A 17,640-nucleotide genomic window follows, 5' to 3' on the forward strand; every position below is an offset into this window, starting at 1 on the left:
ATACGGATTTTGTAACCTCTGGATATAATCCGAAGCACCCAGCAGTCTGACGTGATGGACTCCCATGCTGCCAGATGCCTCGAGAAGTGCCCCCCGACTGCCTCCAGAGTGGAGCAGTCAAGGCAACCCTTCAGGGCTGTTGCGTGGGCCGATCAGAGAAGGATTCTCTGGACCCAAAATTTCTCGGTGCCCCTCTGCCTCTAGGGCGGCGTCCTCCCTGTCCTCCTCTGCCACGGAAGGACTGCTTGTCCGGAGCAGGTTGGGAATGTTACGATTTCCGGAACCACATCTTCTTCTGTCCCTTTTGGTTCTTGGAAAAGGACCTCTGGGGAGCAGAGAAGCGGACTCCGACGGCAGACGTCTTCCCGTCCTTCTCGCTCTGGACAAGTGTCTCGTGAATGGTCTTGCCAAACAAAGCAGAACCATCAAAGGGGGCATTCGCAAAGGACGCCTTGAAGGGCTCCTTGAAGTCACAATGTCGGAGCCAGGCCTGGCGTCTCATAACTAGGCCCGCTCCGCTAGCTCTAGCAGCTCCCTCAGTTGCGTGAGACAACAGCAGCATAGAGGTATTAGAAACAGATCTCAGAGTGGCCATACGAGTGGAGTACAACTGCTTGTCCTCCGCCGACATGGACTCCGGGGGGGGGGGGAGCAGCGTATTCTTTAATAAGATCCCACTGCATCCTGATGACATGTGCCATTTAGTTCACAGACCTTACTGAGAAGGTCGCTGAACTGAATACCCACTTCCCAAGGCAATCCATCAAGTGAGACTCCTTGCTTGGAGGATGGACAGAGAGGCTCTCCTGAGCTAGTTCCCTCTTAGTGGCTGCCGCCATCAACATGGCATCTACAGGGGGACTCTTGCTCCAGTGGGGCTGATCTGCGGGGGGGGGGGGCTCAAAATCCTATCCGGGATTGGCTCCACAGTGTCCGGCTCCTTCCACGCCCTGGTGGTCCTCAGGGGGTGACCTTGGGGAGCCTTCCCCTTCATCCAAGTCCGTGTCCTCTGTTAAGAACTCGGGGGAGTCCACGTGCCTCCTCTTACACTTATACTTGCGAGGCACTTCCTCGGTGGGGGGAGCTGTCTGAGGAGGTCTCATCAGCAATGTCCTGTTCCAAAGGAACAACCTGGGACATCGAAGCAGGCTGTCCCTGTGGCCGGGTGATAGAAGCCTGACCCAGCAAAGAGGGAGTGCAGGGCGGAGCAGAGACAAGGGCTGGAGGTCTGGATGCTCTCGACACAGCCATCTCCACTACATCGAAGGCCGAGGGGGAGCCGCTCTCCCTGGGCTCCGAGACCAGACTCCCACTCAGATCCGATGAAGCGATCGGAACCGGCGCAGAGATCGTCTGATCCGAGGGACAAGTGTGCTACGACCTTGACAGAGCCGAAGGCACACTGAATCCTTGAATCCTTCGGATCCGAAGCTCGGGCCACGGCTCCGAGGTGTCGGATCCGACGATGGAACAGACAGACTCAAGGGTAGGGTCGGATCCGAAGTACCCAGTACTGTCGGCGCCGACCCACCCCGGCTCCAACACTGCCCAGCTCCAAGCACTCCGAACCCGGAAAGCAGGTCGGAGAAGGAGCTATCTGAGCAAAAAAGCGTTGAGCTCCCCCCCTCGAAGGGGGGGGGCAGGAGCACTCCCATCTGCAGCTGGGCCTGGATGAACCTTCTCATCATCTGGTCCAAGTCTGCATCAGACAGGCTGTAAGTGGATCTCGACAAGGCCACCGAGGCAGGCCTGGAGTGCCACCTCGATGACCTCGACGGAGATCGGGTCTCCTCCTCCTCCAGTCCCGGGGAGAAGCAAGGTGATTGGAGCCAAGGAGGAAGAGACCTGGAAGCCGTGGAGGGAGAAGCCCGCTTAGCTGGGGGGGCTGAAGCGGAGGCCTCGGCCCGCCGCTTGTGGTGCTTCTCACTCAATTTCTCCCGCCTGGCCTCCCTGTCCTCCGGCGCTTTAGTGCGAGTTTGAATCCCGGCTGGAGGAAGGGGAGCAGGAGTGGCCACCACCACAGGCTGAGGAGGTGCCACGGGAGTAGCGGAGGCCAAAGCCGACTCCGGGGGCAGAAGTCCCACCAGGACCAGCTTCGACCTCCACTCTTTCAGTGCCCTGGGGTTGAACCCTGCACAAATCGTGCATCCTGAGGACAGGTGTTCAACCCCAAGGCACCGAACACACCGAGTGTGGCCATCCGCCAGAGAGAGCTTATAGCCACACTCGGTGCATTTAGAAAAAATAGGCTTTGGGGCCTCTAATATGTCCCAAAACTAAGAAACACTACACAAACACACAAGGCCCCAAACGCAAACACACACAATCACATAATAACGACCAGCGAGGGGAGGGTAACACTAAAAATTTCAAAAACAGACTAAAGGGAAGCCTAATACACACACACTAATTACTGACAGAAAAAAAGGGCTAAAGAGATAAAAAGAGAGCACTTATCTCAATAATCACCAGGAGCTCAAAATCCAGCTGACACACTCTAGAGCATCAAACTAGATCTGAGGTCATTTGGGGTTGGCAGGGGATTATGGGTGAGGGGAGGAGCTAGGAGCTCAGATCCATAGCTGTATAAATAGTTGCCGGCTCGGATCAGATATCGGATCCAAGACCCACAGGTTGCTTACAAATGAAGTCCCTACTCCAGATGCAAGGTTTCACCAAAAGAGAAATCCTCTGGCGGGGTGGGTGGGGGGGGGGGAGCAGAGGGAATAGAGTCCTCAGCATCAGAATCCTCATAGGTAAATAAGAATAAATCCTAGTCATCAGAGGAAACAAATTTCAGAATCCTGGTCAGAAGTATCATAAGCAAACTCGGTCCTAGTTCTCTTTGAGGGGGAAGGTTGGCTTCCCCTGATTAAAGTGATAAGGTCTTCAGTCAATCTTATCATTTGTTCTTTAGGCATAGTGGCCTGACCATGTGGTCTGGGCATCAGTTTTCTAGGCATGCTTCGAGTTTTAGGCCTTGAAGAAGAAGAAGATGGCGCCAGTTTAATATGCAAGTCAGTAGGCCTGAATACACCCTCAGAAGCCGGTGCCTGCACAACGGCTCCGGACCCATCCAAAGTACAGACATCCGTAGGTTCCACAGTTGAAGCATCTCGCGGCATACCTGACTCCGAATGGGTCTCAGTAGAGGCCTGCGAATCTGAAGTAGCGGTTATCAGGGGCTGCGAAAGCACCTCACTGAGTACCGGCAAACTGGGTGGCCTGTCTCTGTCTTTATCTTTGCGTTTTTTCGGAATGTTGGTAGTCGGATGGCTTACCAAAGACCTATCAGGATAATTGAACAGAGAACCAAAAAATTTAGAAGCACAAATATACAGACTATTCACAGTGGGTTAAATAAGGCACAAAACTGACAGTGAGGTATGTCGTGGCAGGGCCTAGGCAAGGAATATAGTATGAATGAAAATCTTTATGAGGTATTTGCTTTCCACAAGAAATGCAATTTACTTTTACTGACATCGGTTTAGAGCAAGAAAAAGTTTCCCCAATGGGGTACTTATCTTTTAGTTGAAGACTTCTGTTCTGAAAATCGAAAATGAAAATTTCAGGAGTCTGCCGACTGGCACTTGCGAACTGCTTCTGCTTCGGGCACTGCACGGTAAGAAAGACTGATGCAATGACGTCGGCTGCATGTTTTATACCCTTGACGACCTGACATCATGGAAGAGACAGCTACCGACGCAGGGTCCAAGACTTTGTTAATCAGGCCAACTGAGGGCTACCTGCAAGAAGATAACCCAAATGTAATGACTGCAACAGTGAAACACGAAGAACATCCAAATGTTGCAGAGGCAAAGCTCCCTAGAAGGAAGCCTAAGGGTATCAGCTTATCACCACTTCATCCAACAAAAGCACTTGCTTTTTGTGCAAGATGTTTAATTAAAAGTACTGTTGTGGAGAGTGACTCATGTATACTGTAACCAGTTAAAACCTTAATCGGCACTGAAAGACAAGCATTTTTAAACTTTTCAAAGGCTTTTAGTGACCATGGCCATTTATCAGTGGTACAAATTCAAAATTTCCTTTATCTGCAAGGCTGCTACAATAATCTTATGAATGCATTTCTATTGTAGTGTTCAATTCTTTTTATTTTTCTCTCTCAAGAGTTATGAGCATTAAATCCCTAAAGATATGCTCCTTGATCCAAAAAAAGAAGTTATGTCTTACCATAACGTTACATCTGTGTTGTTGATCTTCGTTCATTCATTACTGATGGGTTATCGGGTTCCGTCCTCGGAACCAAGACGGCCAATATCAAGCTTGTGTCAGCCAAAAACTCTCAAGCCAAGGTCCTACCCAAAATGCTCTGCTCCCTGTTACCTCAGATCAAGTTTGCAAGTTGATAGATGAAAGTAGAGGCTACCTCTGGTCATAACAGACCTACCAGAAAGGAGTACATAAGATCAACCAAGAAACTCCAGATGGGGGATGGAGGGTGGGAAGTAATGAATGAACGAAGATCAACACAGATGGAACATTATGGCAAGACATAACTTCTTTATCAGATGTTGTTAATCTTTGTTCATTCCTTACTGATGGGACAGAGTACCCAGCTACCTGTAATTCCTGGGTGGTCCTCATGGAAGGACATTCCTGAGCACCATGGAACCAAAGGAAGCTCTACCTCTGGAGGCCAAGTCCAATTTGTAATGAAGAATAAAAGTATGAGGTTTGGCCCAAGTTGCAGCTGAGCAAATATCATTGAGGGAAGCCTTAGCATGGAAAGCTGCTGAAGTTGCCATAGATCTTGTAGAATGTGTTTTGACTCTATGAGGCAAGGTGAGATTGTTTTTGTTGTAGATAAAGGTGATACAATTTCTCAACCATGAAGCCAATATAACTTTTGATACAGGATGACCCAGTCTAGGTCCAGAAAAAGCCAAAGAGAGTTGGTCTGATTTACAGGTAGATTTTCTGCCCAGATAAAAACGTAATTGCCTATGAACACCCAAGGAGTGCAGGCAATACTCTCCCTTGTTAGAATGGTTAGGAAAGAACACTGGGAGATCAATAAACTGGATGATAGATCGCTCTGACACCACTTTTGGTAAAAAGGTAGAATTGGTTCTCAGTGATACCCTATATCCTTATGGAAGATAAGATAGGGAGGTTTGATGCATAAGGCGTGAAGTTCTGACAATTGTTTGGCTGATGTGATTGCAATCAGAAACTAAGTTTTCCAAGAGAGATATCATACATCACAAGAAGAAACAGGTTCAAAGGGTGGAGCTGTTAAAGCTTGCAGAACCAAAGCCAAATCCCCAAGGTTGTACGGGTTCTCTAAAGGGAGGTATCAGGTGGATAACCCCTTTCAAAAAAGTCTTACAGTGTCTGTGTGACTTAAATGAAGAAACTTGAAAACCAATATGAAAATTTGACATGGCAGCCAAATGTACACGGATAGTAGTGGCAGACACCCCAGAGTGGAAAAGATGTGATAACTAATCCAATACCATCGAGACCGGGGCTGACAAGGGGTCTAATTTGCTTATCTGCTGCCCATATAGAAAACCTCTTCCATATGTTAAGATAGATTAGTCTGGTGGATGATTTATGAGATGCAATAAGAATACTGCATACAGGGGACGAAAGGTTTTCATGTCTGGCAATCATAGGAAGTGGAGAAACCAAGCTGTCAGGTTCAGGGTTGTTAGAATGGGGTGAATCAGACCCTGCGGATGAGAGATCGACGTTGGGGATGGATTGAGGATCCACAGTTGATCTAGCAGGTGAGGCCAGAGGAAGGGAAACCAGACTTGTCGAGGCCAATATGGAGCAATGAGGATCACTTTGCTCTTCAACTGTTGTGCTCTCTTTAGAAATTGGGAGATGAGGGGAAGAGGAGGACAGGCATAAAGAAGACCCAAGGGCCAAGCACGGACTAGAGCATCCCTTGGTGACTGCCCCCAAGGAGAGATCAGGGCAAAGTAGTTGCTGCACTTGTAGTTGGATGGGGAGGCAAATAGGTCACAGCAAGGCTGGCCCCCAGAGGTGGAAGATTTTTGCTGCTATGAGGATTGAGGGACCACTTGTGAGGCTGTAGAATGCACCTGGTCAATTTGTCCGCTATCACATTGGCGCTCCTGGGAATGTATGCTGCAATCAGAAAGCGGTTGTGAGCTATCCCCCATTGCTATATTCTCAAGGCCTCTCGGCATAATGGGTAAGATCTGGTGCCCCCTTGTTTGTTGATGTACCAGACCACTGACATGGTGTCTGATTGGATCGCAATAGTCCCTGACGGAAGGATGGAGTGAAATGCTTACAATGCTAGAAACACTGCCCTCAGTTCCAGGACATTGATATGCAAAAGGGCCTCTGTCTCCAACCAGGTGCCTTGGATAGAGTTTCCCTGACACTGCCCCCCCCCCCGCCAATCAGGGAGGCATCCGTGGTCATCGTGGCTGTCGGCTGATGGGGGGTGAAACGGCGAGACCATTGTTGGGGATTTTGAGATGTCCACCAGAGTAAATCTTGCTTGCATCTCTGAGTCACACTTATTTGAAAAGACAGAGGGTGTTGTAGAGGGTACCACTGAGTGAGAAGTAGCCATTGATGTCTCATGAGGAATCTGGCTAGGGGAACAATGGTAATCGAAGCTGCCATTGACCCCAATAGCTGAAATACAGATCAAGCTGGGGATTTGTGGTGGCAGCAGCGGTTGAACTTGTCTTATTCTCTGAAGTCTGTGTTATGGAAGGGATGCTGTGCAATTTCTCATGTCCAACAGTACCCCTAAGAATTCCAACGACTGAGTTGGGGTTGTGTTGGATTTCTCCCAGTTTATAGCGATTCCCAGGTTTCGAGCTGATAAGAGAGTATACTGCAGGGCTTCTTCCAGTAGACGCTTTGCGGGGGAGGTAAGGAGCCAGTTGTCTAGATATGGAAATGCCTGGAATCCTTGAAGTCGGAAGTGAGCGATAACCACTGCCATGCATTTTGTGAACACTCTGAGGGCTGTACAGAGACCGAAGGGCAAGGCTCTAAACTGGTAGTGACTGGCTCCTATATGGAAGCGGAGGTATCTTCTTGAGTGATTGTCCATTTTTATGTGGTAAGACGCATCTTGAAGATCTACAGAGCACAACCAATCGTCTTCTCCCAGAAGAGGAAGGATAGACTGAACTGTGACCATCCAGAATTTCTCTGTTTTTACAAATTTGTTTAGTGTACTGAGATCCAGAATTGGTCTCCAGTCACCTGTCTTTTTTTGGCACTAAAAAGAACCTGGAGTAAAATCCGGATCCTATCTGGTCTGGGGGGACCATCTGGATGACTTTTTTGTAGCAGCTTTTTGATTTTGTGCGCTGCTGTTACCCTTTGACTGGGTGTGACGTCGGGTAATGCTTTTGATGAGACTGGGCAAAAATGGAAGGTGATGTGATAGCCTCTGGATATAATCTGTTGTACCCAAGAGTCGGTTATGTTTTGCCAAGCAGCAGGGTACAAGGAGAAATGACCCCTGACCACTTCCAGAGGTTAGCAGTTGAGCAATGCTTCAGGAGCACTGATATGGTTGGCCAGAGAAAGAATCTCTGGAATCCTGGTTTTGTGGATCTCCTCTGTCCCAAAAGGGGCATCTTCCATTGGAGCTTCGCCATCTGCCTCTGGGGGAAAATGCTGCACGTGTATCCCAAAAAGAACCCTGTGATTTCTTGTGCCAGATCTTCCCACTCCTCTGATTTCTAGAGTAGAATGGCTGAGGGGTGGAGTGTCTGACACTAATGGCAGACGTCTTGCCATCTTGTTCACACCATGCCAACGTATCCTTGACTTTAGGGCCAAACAAAGAAGCCACCTCTATAGGGGCATTCATGAAGGAAGCCTTAAAGGAGTCAGCAAAGACACAAAGGCGCATCCAAGCATGTCGTCTGGTGACTATACCTGTGCCTGCCGCTCTAGCCACCCCTTACATTGCGTGAGAAATAAGACTCATGGAAGAGTTGGAAATGGACTCTAGGGTGGCTATATGAGAAGCCACATTATCACGGACCTCGTCAAAAACCACTTCTACCAAATTTTCAGAGAGCTGGTTGATAAGATCTCGCTGAAGCCTGGTAAAATGTGCCAAATAATTCAAAATACGGCGAAGGTTGATGAAGCAAATACATGCTTCCCTCATCTATCAATCACTTGGGACTCCTTGTTGGGCAGATGGACAGTTTGGCTCTCTTCTGCCAAATCTTTCTTAGTAGCAGCAGTGAACACCATAGCATCTACTGGGAGTGACCAGTGAGGGGTGCTCAGTGGGGGAGACATTTTATCTGGCCTCTTAGGTACCGCTTCCATAGTATCAAGAGCCTTCCATGCACACTGCACAATAAGCCTGACAAGCTCATCGGCAGGCGGGGTGACCCAGGAGGTAGGAGGGGCTGGGCACAAAAAGCCTGCAGGAATACGGATTCCTCAGAGGAAGGATTAGAGGGCTTCCAGTCACCCCTCTAAGGATCTTGACGATGTCACCAAAGGAACCTCATCAGAGGGTGACCATGGGGACCCTTACCGTCATCAAAATCCATATCTTCAGTCAATGACTCCTCAATGGAGTCCATGTGTTTCCTCTTAAATGATGCTTTGCGGTATTCTTCTTCAGTGAGAGGTTCTGGGGAAGACTGCAAAGAGGGGGGTCTCCTGAGGAGGAGAGACCGGAGGATCTTGTGCTCGGGAGTTGAAGCTTATGGCAGTTGCGGCACAGAGGGGGGAGATGAGCTTTGCCAGCGGAGGCAAGCACCCTCTCCATGGCCTGGAAGGCTGGCCTGCCCAAGGAGGGATGGGAGCCCAGAAGAGAGCACAACAACCTCGGAACAGGGGTCATACCCAGCAGAGTCTCAAGAGGACCGTGAACCATAAGAGAGCATCCCTGGTAGGTACCATAGAAGTAAATCGGCGTGGAGCCAGGAATGCCCTCCCCAATGGCACAGCCACTGGCCTGAGAAGACCCCGATGCCCAGTGCACCGAAGACCACAAGGACAACGCTGGTTCCAAAGTGAGATCCACTATTTGAGTCGGACGGAGGGAAGCTGCTATCTGAGTAATAGGCTTCCAGACTTGAGTGGAAGTCAAAGGAGGAGTATACGTTTGGGTTTGAGGCAAAATACGCGGGTCTACTTCACCCTATCGAAGGCAGACAATATCGAAGCTGATATTGTCGGCACCAAAATGTCGAAAGCGAAAGTCATCGCGTGTGTAAATGGAAATCTCCATAAGGGGAGATTTCTGTTTACTGCAATGTAGTGCAATCTCAGAGTTGGTATATTTAAGTAGCAGGGGGGGAGCCCCCCCCCCACTGCATAGAGCAATTTGTGTTGTGTTTGGGTGTTTTTTTTTTTTTTTTTTTTTGTGGGTGTTCAATGTTCAGGGGTTTCAACATTTTCGTGTCGATTATTGCGCTGTTGACAGCTAGAGTTTTCAACAGCGTAATATAAACGCAAATATGCTCACCTGAATGAGGGAACGTGGACTTCAACGATTGAGAGAGACCTCTGGCCACAAGCAATTGGTCAACAAGCCACCACACATCCTGCACAGAAAGACTCTTGGTTGAACTCATGGAGATGGTGGATGGTGATTCTAGCATTTCCAGGAAAGGACTATACTGACTGCTTGCAAAAGGATCCAATGAAGGGGAATATTTGGTTCTTGCTAATTCAATAGGTGCAGAGCTCGGAGCCAAGGAAGTATGCACCAAAGAAAACAGTGTGGAAAAAGTCTGCACTTAAGATGTCAGCACCGTCGTACTTGAAGGTGTCTGCACCATAAAGGCAAAGGTCTGCCCCGAAGGGTACGGTGCCACAGTGGAAGGTGTTTGCACTGGCAATAAGGACAGTGCTGAGAAGGACTGCACCGAAGTAAATGTCAGTGCCGAAAAAGTCTGCGTCATGGAGTACAGAAGAGTCATACTTGGAGCTGATGGTGACTGTACCAATGGTGTAGAAGGAGACTGAACTTGTATTGACAGTGCCATTAGGGGTTGCGACAGAACTGTCGGAACCATAGTTGCCTACACCAGGAACTCCTGTGCCGATACTGATGGAGACATGGCTATAGTCAGGATCATTTGGGGCAGTGCCGAGCTTGGAGCTGACAGGGTCACAGGTGGCAGCGCCGGAGTAGTGATCAATTTCACCTTCTTGTGAGTCAACTCCCTACGATCTCCAGAGGGAGAAGAAGAGAGTGACTTCAATGAAGAAGAGGAAGAATGCCTCTTGCGGGATTTAACAGGAGGGGGTGAGCCCTCCAACCCAGAAATAGCGTCAGAGAAAAAAAAAAGACTTAAGGAGACCTTTCAAAATTAACTTATTCTTCCCCTCGTTGAGTGTCCTGGTAAAGAAGTTTTTACAGATCCCACACAGAGGATCTGCAGTCAAGTAAGAGACATTAAGACAGTAGACACAAGTCATGGCCATCGGAAAGCGGTAACTTGCAGCCGCAATCCTTGCACTGCTTGAAACCAATGGAACTTTTCTTATCCAACATAGCTGTTGTGGAGAAGCACAGTAGCAAAAGGAATAATAATGGCTACCCAAGAAAAGGGTAAACAAGAAAAAGAAGCATTACCAATGATGGTAACGGAGAATTACCACAAGGTAAGAAAAGAGGGTAATAAAGGGAAAGGACTAAAGGGAGAGAGTCTAAAGTGTGTGGTAGGGTAGGAAAATATTAGAATAAACTTTTGAGAAAATTTTAGAGTAATATATAAACTGTCAAAAATTAGTCACTTAGCTGAGAGAGTGGCTTGACACAGCTGTTCAGCAATGCAGCAAATGAGATCTGAGGTAACAGGGAGCAAAGCGTTCTGGGTAGGATCTTGGCTCGAGAGTTTTTGGCTGACGCAAGCTTGATATTGTTTGGCTCAGTTACGAGGATGGAACTGATAACCCATCAGTAAGGAATGAATGAAGATTAACAAAATCAGATTGTCATTTTCTAGTTACCTTTCCCTGGTGTCCATTCTTACATATATCAACCTCTCTCAAACACAGCTATTCAGCTGTACATCTAAAAAATTTTAAACTAGGCTAATAACATTTCCTGTATAGACTAAAAATACTGGGTAATACTGCTTGATTTTGTTCCACAATTTTCTTCCTCTATTTTGCAGCTACTTACATCATCTACAGATTCGCTTACTGCCAAGTTACTTACCTCCAGTTCTCCTTTGGTTTTTCTAAAGCTTCTCCTAACAGGGTAATAGTCAGTAACTTTCCAGTTTCTTAATCCTGCACTTTGTAACCTGAACAAAAACATAAAAAGGGTATTAAAAGAACATTAGCAATGGCTGACTTGATGAAAACCATGCAAACTTCCACCTGCAGCCAGCCTATACCCATCAAAGGCAACATTATGCAACTAGTGTCTAAATATTGGAGTTCAAATTTCTTTTGTGACCAATGCAATTTTATTCCAAGGAACTAGTCATATTAGTGGCTTAACAGAGAGCACCTTTTCCTTTAATAGCTGGAAGACCATGGATTCTACCTCAAACCAGGTGCAAGGATTCATGTTCCAGTACCGACACAGTGCTGCTGCATTCCTGTGGTGCCCCCTCCTTCAGATATGGCCTTAAACTGAAGCCCCGTTTGCCCAGGTTCCAAGTAGCTAAAATGGACATGAAAGACCTCATGGCACTTATTAAAAATAATAAATGAATGTCTTTATGTCCTTACCAAATTAACCACAGACAGTATGAATACCACCATGATCTCTCCTCAATTGCAAGTGAATCAAAGTAAGGACAGACTTTAACATTCCACAGAGGGAAATATATTTACTATTCAGTAACACTACAGGGATAGAGCAGCATAAAACAGGAGCCAAAGACTTTTTAGCCAGCCAAAATCTCTGCATCCACCAGATATCAAAGGAAGGAGCATATTACAACTACAGCTTCCCAAACTACTATAAACTTAATTCCTGGAATGAAACTTCCTGCTTGCCTTCTTAAATTGCAGAGACAATCAAATTGTTAAGGGTGAAGAAACACTGGCGTGTACCGAGATTTAACATATTGCTTGAAAGACTTAGACTCTCTTATATGGAAGACAAATACATCATCACAATATTTACACAAAAGTCTACTAAAACGGACAACTGGCATGCTATAAAAAGAGATCACACAGTTAACAGAACCATAATGCACAAAAGGATTGACTACACAAATAAAAACAAACATTTTGCCATCAACTGTATGGAAGCTGAGAGGGCCAACAGGACACTCAATTAGCCTAAACAGTACGGGATGGTATATTTTTTCCTAGGTTTAGAGAATGCACTTGCTCCGAGAACAACTATACAGGAGAAGACGTGAGTAAGGGCTAACTACTGCTGAGGGGAAAACAATGAGCTGCTGGGGACTGCTCAAGTGAGGGAATATTAGAGAATGGTCTGAGGCTTTAGTGGTGGGGGTTAACTCTTGTTTAATATTACGGGAAAAAGCCTGTGTTTAGGAATACCTTTTTTTCATATGATGTCAGTTAACCATCAAGCAATTAAATACGCAGTTCTGAAATATATCCACACAACACAGCAGGTCGTGTTCATTCTAGTGCAACAAGTTATCATAAGCTATCAATCTACAAATCAAATGATTACACTTGAATAAAACATCAAGGACAGAGAAACTTGATATTTAGCTTTCTGAAGAATCTTTGCCAAAATAAGATGATGGATTTTTGTTTTTCTTTCAATAGGTACAACACTTTCTATTTTCTTGGCATGGGGGTCAAAAGATTCTGAGCCATTCAAATTAAATTCAGGATTCCAAAGGCATGCATTAGGCTGATTGGACACTCTAAATCGGCCACAGGTAGGTGTGTGTGTGTGTGTGTGTGTGTGTGTGTGTGTGTGTGTGTGTGTGTGTGTGTGTTTAGGGGGGGTTTATGGAATAAAAGTGGCAGCAGTGCTAGCCACCTGGGGGTTTGAACTTTGACTCTAGATGATAGTCACTGTTGAAGTGACAACCAGACTCCATGTGAAAAAATGGGAAAAGGAATTATGGATGCATGTGGCGGCAGAGCTTTATCAAAGTGTCAGCATTCAAGTACACATTAGGGAAATCACTAGCAGATAAGAGTCATGCATTTTTATTTTTCGCTTCCTAACAGATTTTCTTTCTGCATAACTAAAGAAAGTTTACTACCTTTACTGGAATGATTGTGGCTGTTGTTAAAGACCACACCAGCTGTTGGAATAAAACACCAGATGTAGAGACTTTCAAGATGTCTGCAAACTGAGTAACACCTTTATTGCAGTTCTCTCAGTATGAAAACAAAAGCTGAGACCAGTGAACTTGTCTTTTTGGGTAAATTAAGTGCAATGCCTGGATGCCAGCAAAAAATAAATTCTGAGAAACTGAAAGAAAATCACGAAAGGTGAGGAGAAAACACCATCTGGAAGAATGCTGCAGCTGTTCATCAAAACGAAGTGCAAGCTTCAGCTTTTGTGTAAGACATGACTTCAGTAATCTAGAGGAAAAAACAAGTCAAATGTACTCAGAGCAGATTAAAATAAGAAAAACACTGAAGGGGTATATCAACTCAAAGGCTGGAAAATGGAAGAAGCTTTTAACAGTTATTCAGACGAGATAAAACTGCAAAAAAGATCATAGGCTGAAATGAAGAAAAAGCTGGCTGTGTATGAGACTGCTCAAGAAGAAATGTTTAAAAAAATAATAGAATTAGAGGACAGAGAATGTAGGGAAAAAAACTGACATTTTCTGCTGTACCAGAGAAGCTGGAAGGAAAAGACTATTAATTTTAAGAAAGCACAAATAAACAACTGGACTAATATTCCACAACAGGAGTTAACTGAAAAGGTGCATTGTATGAATGCTCCAAACCTGGCCATGAGAAAGCAACCTAGACCTTTAATAGCAAAGATGCAATCCTACCAGCAGAAAGTTGATTCTGACAAAACTGTGGCAGAAGAACAAAGTACTAAAAGCAGGAGATGGTGTTTGTGGAAAATTATTACTCACTGTATACCAAAGCAGATGATGACTGAGTTTATTTCAGTAATCAGGGAATGTCGAGAAGCAGACGTGAAATTCAGGCTGCTGCATCCAGCTATTATCAGAATACGTTTTCTTGGAGGGTAAAATCATTTTTGATGCAGAACATGCTAACGAGGAAATAAAAAAGTTTGTTCAATAAAGATGAGCTATTAAGAGATTCTGCTTCTTGTTCTTCTGGTAATAAAGCCCATAGAAAGCTGCATCAGTGAAACTTTTCCTACTTTTCAAAGGAAAATGGCTGAAAGACAGAAGAAAAGCACAAGAGTTGACTAGAAAGACCAGGAGTGCATTAGAAATTAACCAGAGACTGGATGTGGGAGATGAAGATCAGCAGGAAGAAAATCAGCAACTCAGGAATTAACAAATACATGTGGGATTACAAAGCATTAATTTGTTTTCGAAACATGACAGAAAAAGAAAACTTGGAAATATTAGACTTCTTTATACTTTGTTAAACTTGTAGGGGACTCCAAAGCATATGCCCCACTTCATGTCATTATTGTTTGGAAGAACATTTAGGAGAGGGTAAGAGAAAGGAAAGTTAATTGTAAGTAAAACAAAATTTTGTTTCTTAACAGTACTATTTTTATAATCCAGGACATAACCAGCATATTATAAAAGTAAAACTTTCTCAGCTATTTTTGAGTGTAATAGGATACTAAAGTAAACAGGTGTCCCCGTTTCCCCTTCTTTCTCCTTGTTCAGTTTTAAGAAATGCAGGAACTGCAAATGTAAAAAGAGAAAAATATTGACAAAAGAACATGATACAATAAAAAATTATATTCTTTTTCTTGCTCTTCCGTAGGGGAACAACCAGATTAAGACCCTTAGCTTCCTCTAGTAACAAGTTTTAAAGGGAAGCAAATGAAAAAGAACACTGAATACAACACGTTTTCCTCTAACAAATAAATGAGTGCTTATAGTAGATGTACTGTGCACCTTGTTCTCGTGCAACTATGGAAGACCATCTTTTAAGGGCCAAGGAAAACAGAATGCTTCTTTCTTTTAATGGCTAGGAGATGGTTTTTAGAAAGCATTCAAGTATTTTTCTAAACTTGGAAGATAATAAAGGATAAGACAAAAACAAATAGCACTTAGTGGAAGTAGTAGCACAGGCTATACTATGCATCTTAGCATGGATAGCTTTCCTTATAGTTTAATCCAGGTTTGTGTGTGGTGGTCTGTCTGGGACAATTGTTCCTATTAGGAGGGATAAATGTCAATATTTGAAGTTGTACATAGTTGTGTGTGTTAGTATTAAGTTAACAAGTTGTAGGGGTGTTCTAGGGGTATGTTTTTTGAGGGTTTACACTAAAACTAAAATGTTTTATAAGATGTGACAGGTTCAAATGGATATGACAAGAAAAAGAAGTTATGTACTCACCATAATGTTCCATCTGAGTAATTCTAATTCATTTGTCTTCAACGTGTGGGTCCTCGGATCCATATCGGATATGACACAGCCACATTTTCCAGCTACGGCTCTGAGCTCCATGCTCCTCCCCTTACCCACAATGCCAGTCTTCCTTCAGATCGAGTTTGCTGCCTAACAGGTATCAGATACATGACTAAGGTTGCCACCTTCCTTCATGGCAAAAACCAGAGTAAAGCCACACCCCTCGCATCACTAGTAACCCCGCCCACCCCACCCCCTCACCTGGCCACATTCTGCCCATTTTGTGACATTGCGATGACATCACTCGACAGGGAACACCCTCTTTTTTCATTCCTGCTGATTTACTATGCTTTTCTGTAAAAAAAGCATAGTAAATCAGCTGATTTACAAACTCCGATGGTCCGTTTCCTTTTTGAAATTGAATACCGGATTTTGCACGGTGTTTTCTGGACTACCGGAGAATCAGTTTGATTTCCGGATAGTCCAGAAAAAAACTGAGGGGTGGCAACCCTATACATGACCAAACAACACCTTATCCTCCAACACAAACATTACAAAACAACTTTAACCCTGACAGAAACAAAGATCCCAGCAATAACTGTCCGATACAAAGGACATGTCATAACCCAAAGGATAAGGTTAGGAGGAAGGAGGGGGGACAGACAGCTGTAGACAAATGAAGCAGAACTACTCAGATGGCACATTATGGTGAGTACATAACTTCTTTACCTGAAGTAGTTTACTTCATTTGTTCTTTAATCTGTGGGACAGAGTCCCCAAGTTACCCAACTCTTGGAAGGCCCTCAGAAGGATATTCCGGAGCACTGCAGAGCCAAAGGATGCTCTACTCCTAGAGACCAAATACAGTTTATAATGAGAAATAAAGGCGAGATGAGGCCCAAGTAGCAGCTGAATAAATATTATCCAAAGAGACCCTAGACCAAAAGGCTGCTGATGTAGCCATAGAGCAGGTCAAATGAGCCTTCACTCTTCCTCAAAGAGACAAACCTCTGAGTAAGCCCAGCCAATGCATTGTGAAATCCAGTGAGCAATAGTCACTTTTGAGACAGGTTTACCTAAGAAGGGCTTGGCATAGGACACAAAAAGCTGATCAGACTTGCAGAAAGGTTTAGTCCTGTGCAGATAAAACCTGCACTGCTGCTTCCTCCCGCTGCGTGGTTGGGACATCCGGGAAGGCTTTGTTGGATGGGGAAGATCCTTGAAGGGGACAAAATATCCTCTGGATGTGACTCGCAGCATTCACTGATCTGTAGTGATGGACTCCCAAGCTACTGGTTGAAGTGACAGATGACCCCCGACTGCCTCCAGAGATGGACAGCTGGGCAACCCCTCAGGGTTGCTGTCTAGGTTTATCTGAGAAAGTTTCTCAGGACCCAAAATTCCTAGGACCCCCCCTCTGCCTCTAGGGCGGCATCTATCATATCCCCCTCTGCCTCTGGGGGAAGGTGAGCCCAGAGTGCCCCGGGAAAACACCTGTGACTTGCAGAACCACATCTTCTTCTGGCCTCACGGGTTCCTGGAAAAGGACCTTTGAGGTGGTGAGAAGCGGACCTCAAAGGCAGACAGTGTCTTTCCCATAGTTCTCGCTCTGGACCAAAGACTCTCTTACCATCTTCCCCAAAAAGGGAAGAACCATCATAATGGGAGTTGGTAAAAGACTCCTGGAAGGCCTCCGAGAACTGACATAAGTGGTGCCAGATGGCAACGCCTGACTCCGCCGCCCATGTGGCTCCCTCCATGGCATGGGAGAGTAAATGCATAGACTGTTGGCTACAGATTTTAAGGTGACCATTCATGCAAACGTCTTCCTGTCCTCTGCCGACAAGGACCCTGGGGTCAACTCCATGACTTCCTTGACCAGATCTCTCTGGAGTCGAATAACGTGCAACATGTAGTTCAGTGCCCTTACGCAGAAGGTCGCTGAAGTATAAACTCGCGTCCCCAAACTATCAAACGTTCTCAACTCTCCTTCAGGCAGATGGACCGTGGAACTCTCCTGGGCGAGTTCCTTCTTGGTGGCTGCTGCCACCACAATACCATCTACAAGGGACCACTTGTGCCAGTGTAATTTGTCCGCAGGAGGGCTTAAGACCTTGTCCAGGCACTTGGGTATTGGCTCTATGGTGTCTGGCTCCTTCCATGCCCTAGATGTTATCAAATCCGCAAGTGGATCAGCAGGAGGGGACA

General features: G+C 45.6%; 1 protein-coding gene across 1 annotated transcript in view; it reads right to left on the reverse strand.

Moving 5' to 3' along the window:
• Window positions 1–17,640, reverse strand: part of LOC122799482 (N-lysine methyltransferase KMT5A-A-like) — a 584,753-nt gene that overhangs the window by 141,384 nt on the left and 425,729 nt on the right. The window contains exon 7 of the mRNA XM_044068577.1: window positions 11,171–11,258. Within this exon, the coding sequence (XP_043924512.1) occupies window positions 11,171–11,258 (88 nt within the window). The remainder of the gene's footprint in view (window positions 1–11,170; window positions 11,259–17,640) is intronic.

The sequence above is a fragment of the Protopterus annectens genome, chromosome 4.part0, assembly GCF_019279795.1.
Source record: "Protopterus annectens isolate FY-2018-M chromosome 4.part0, PAN1.0, whole genome shotgun sequence".
In the NCBI taxonomy this organism is placed as follows: Eukaryota; Metazoa; Chordata; order Ceratodontiformes; family Protopteridae; genus Protopterus; species Protopterus annectens.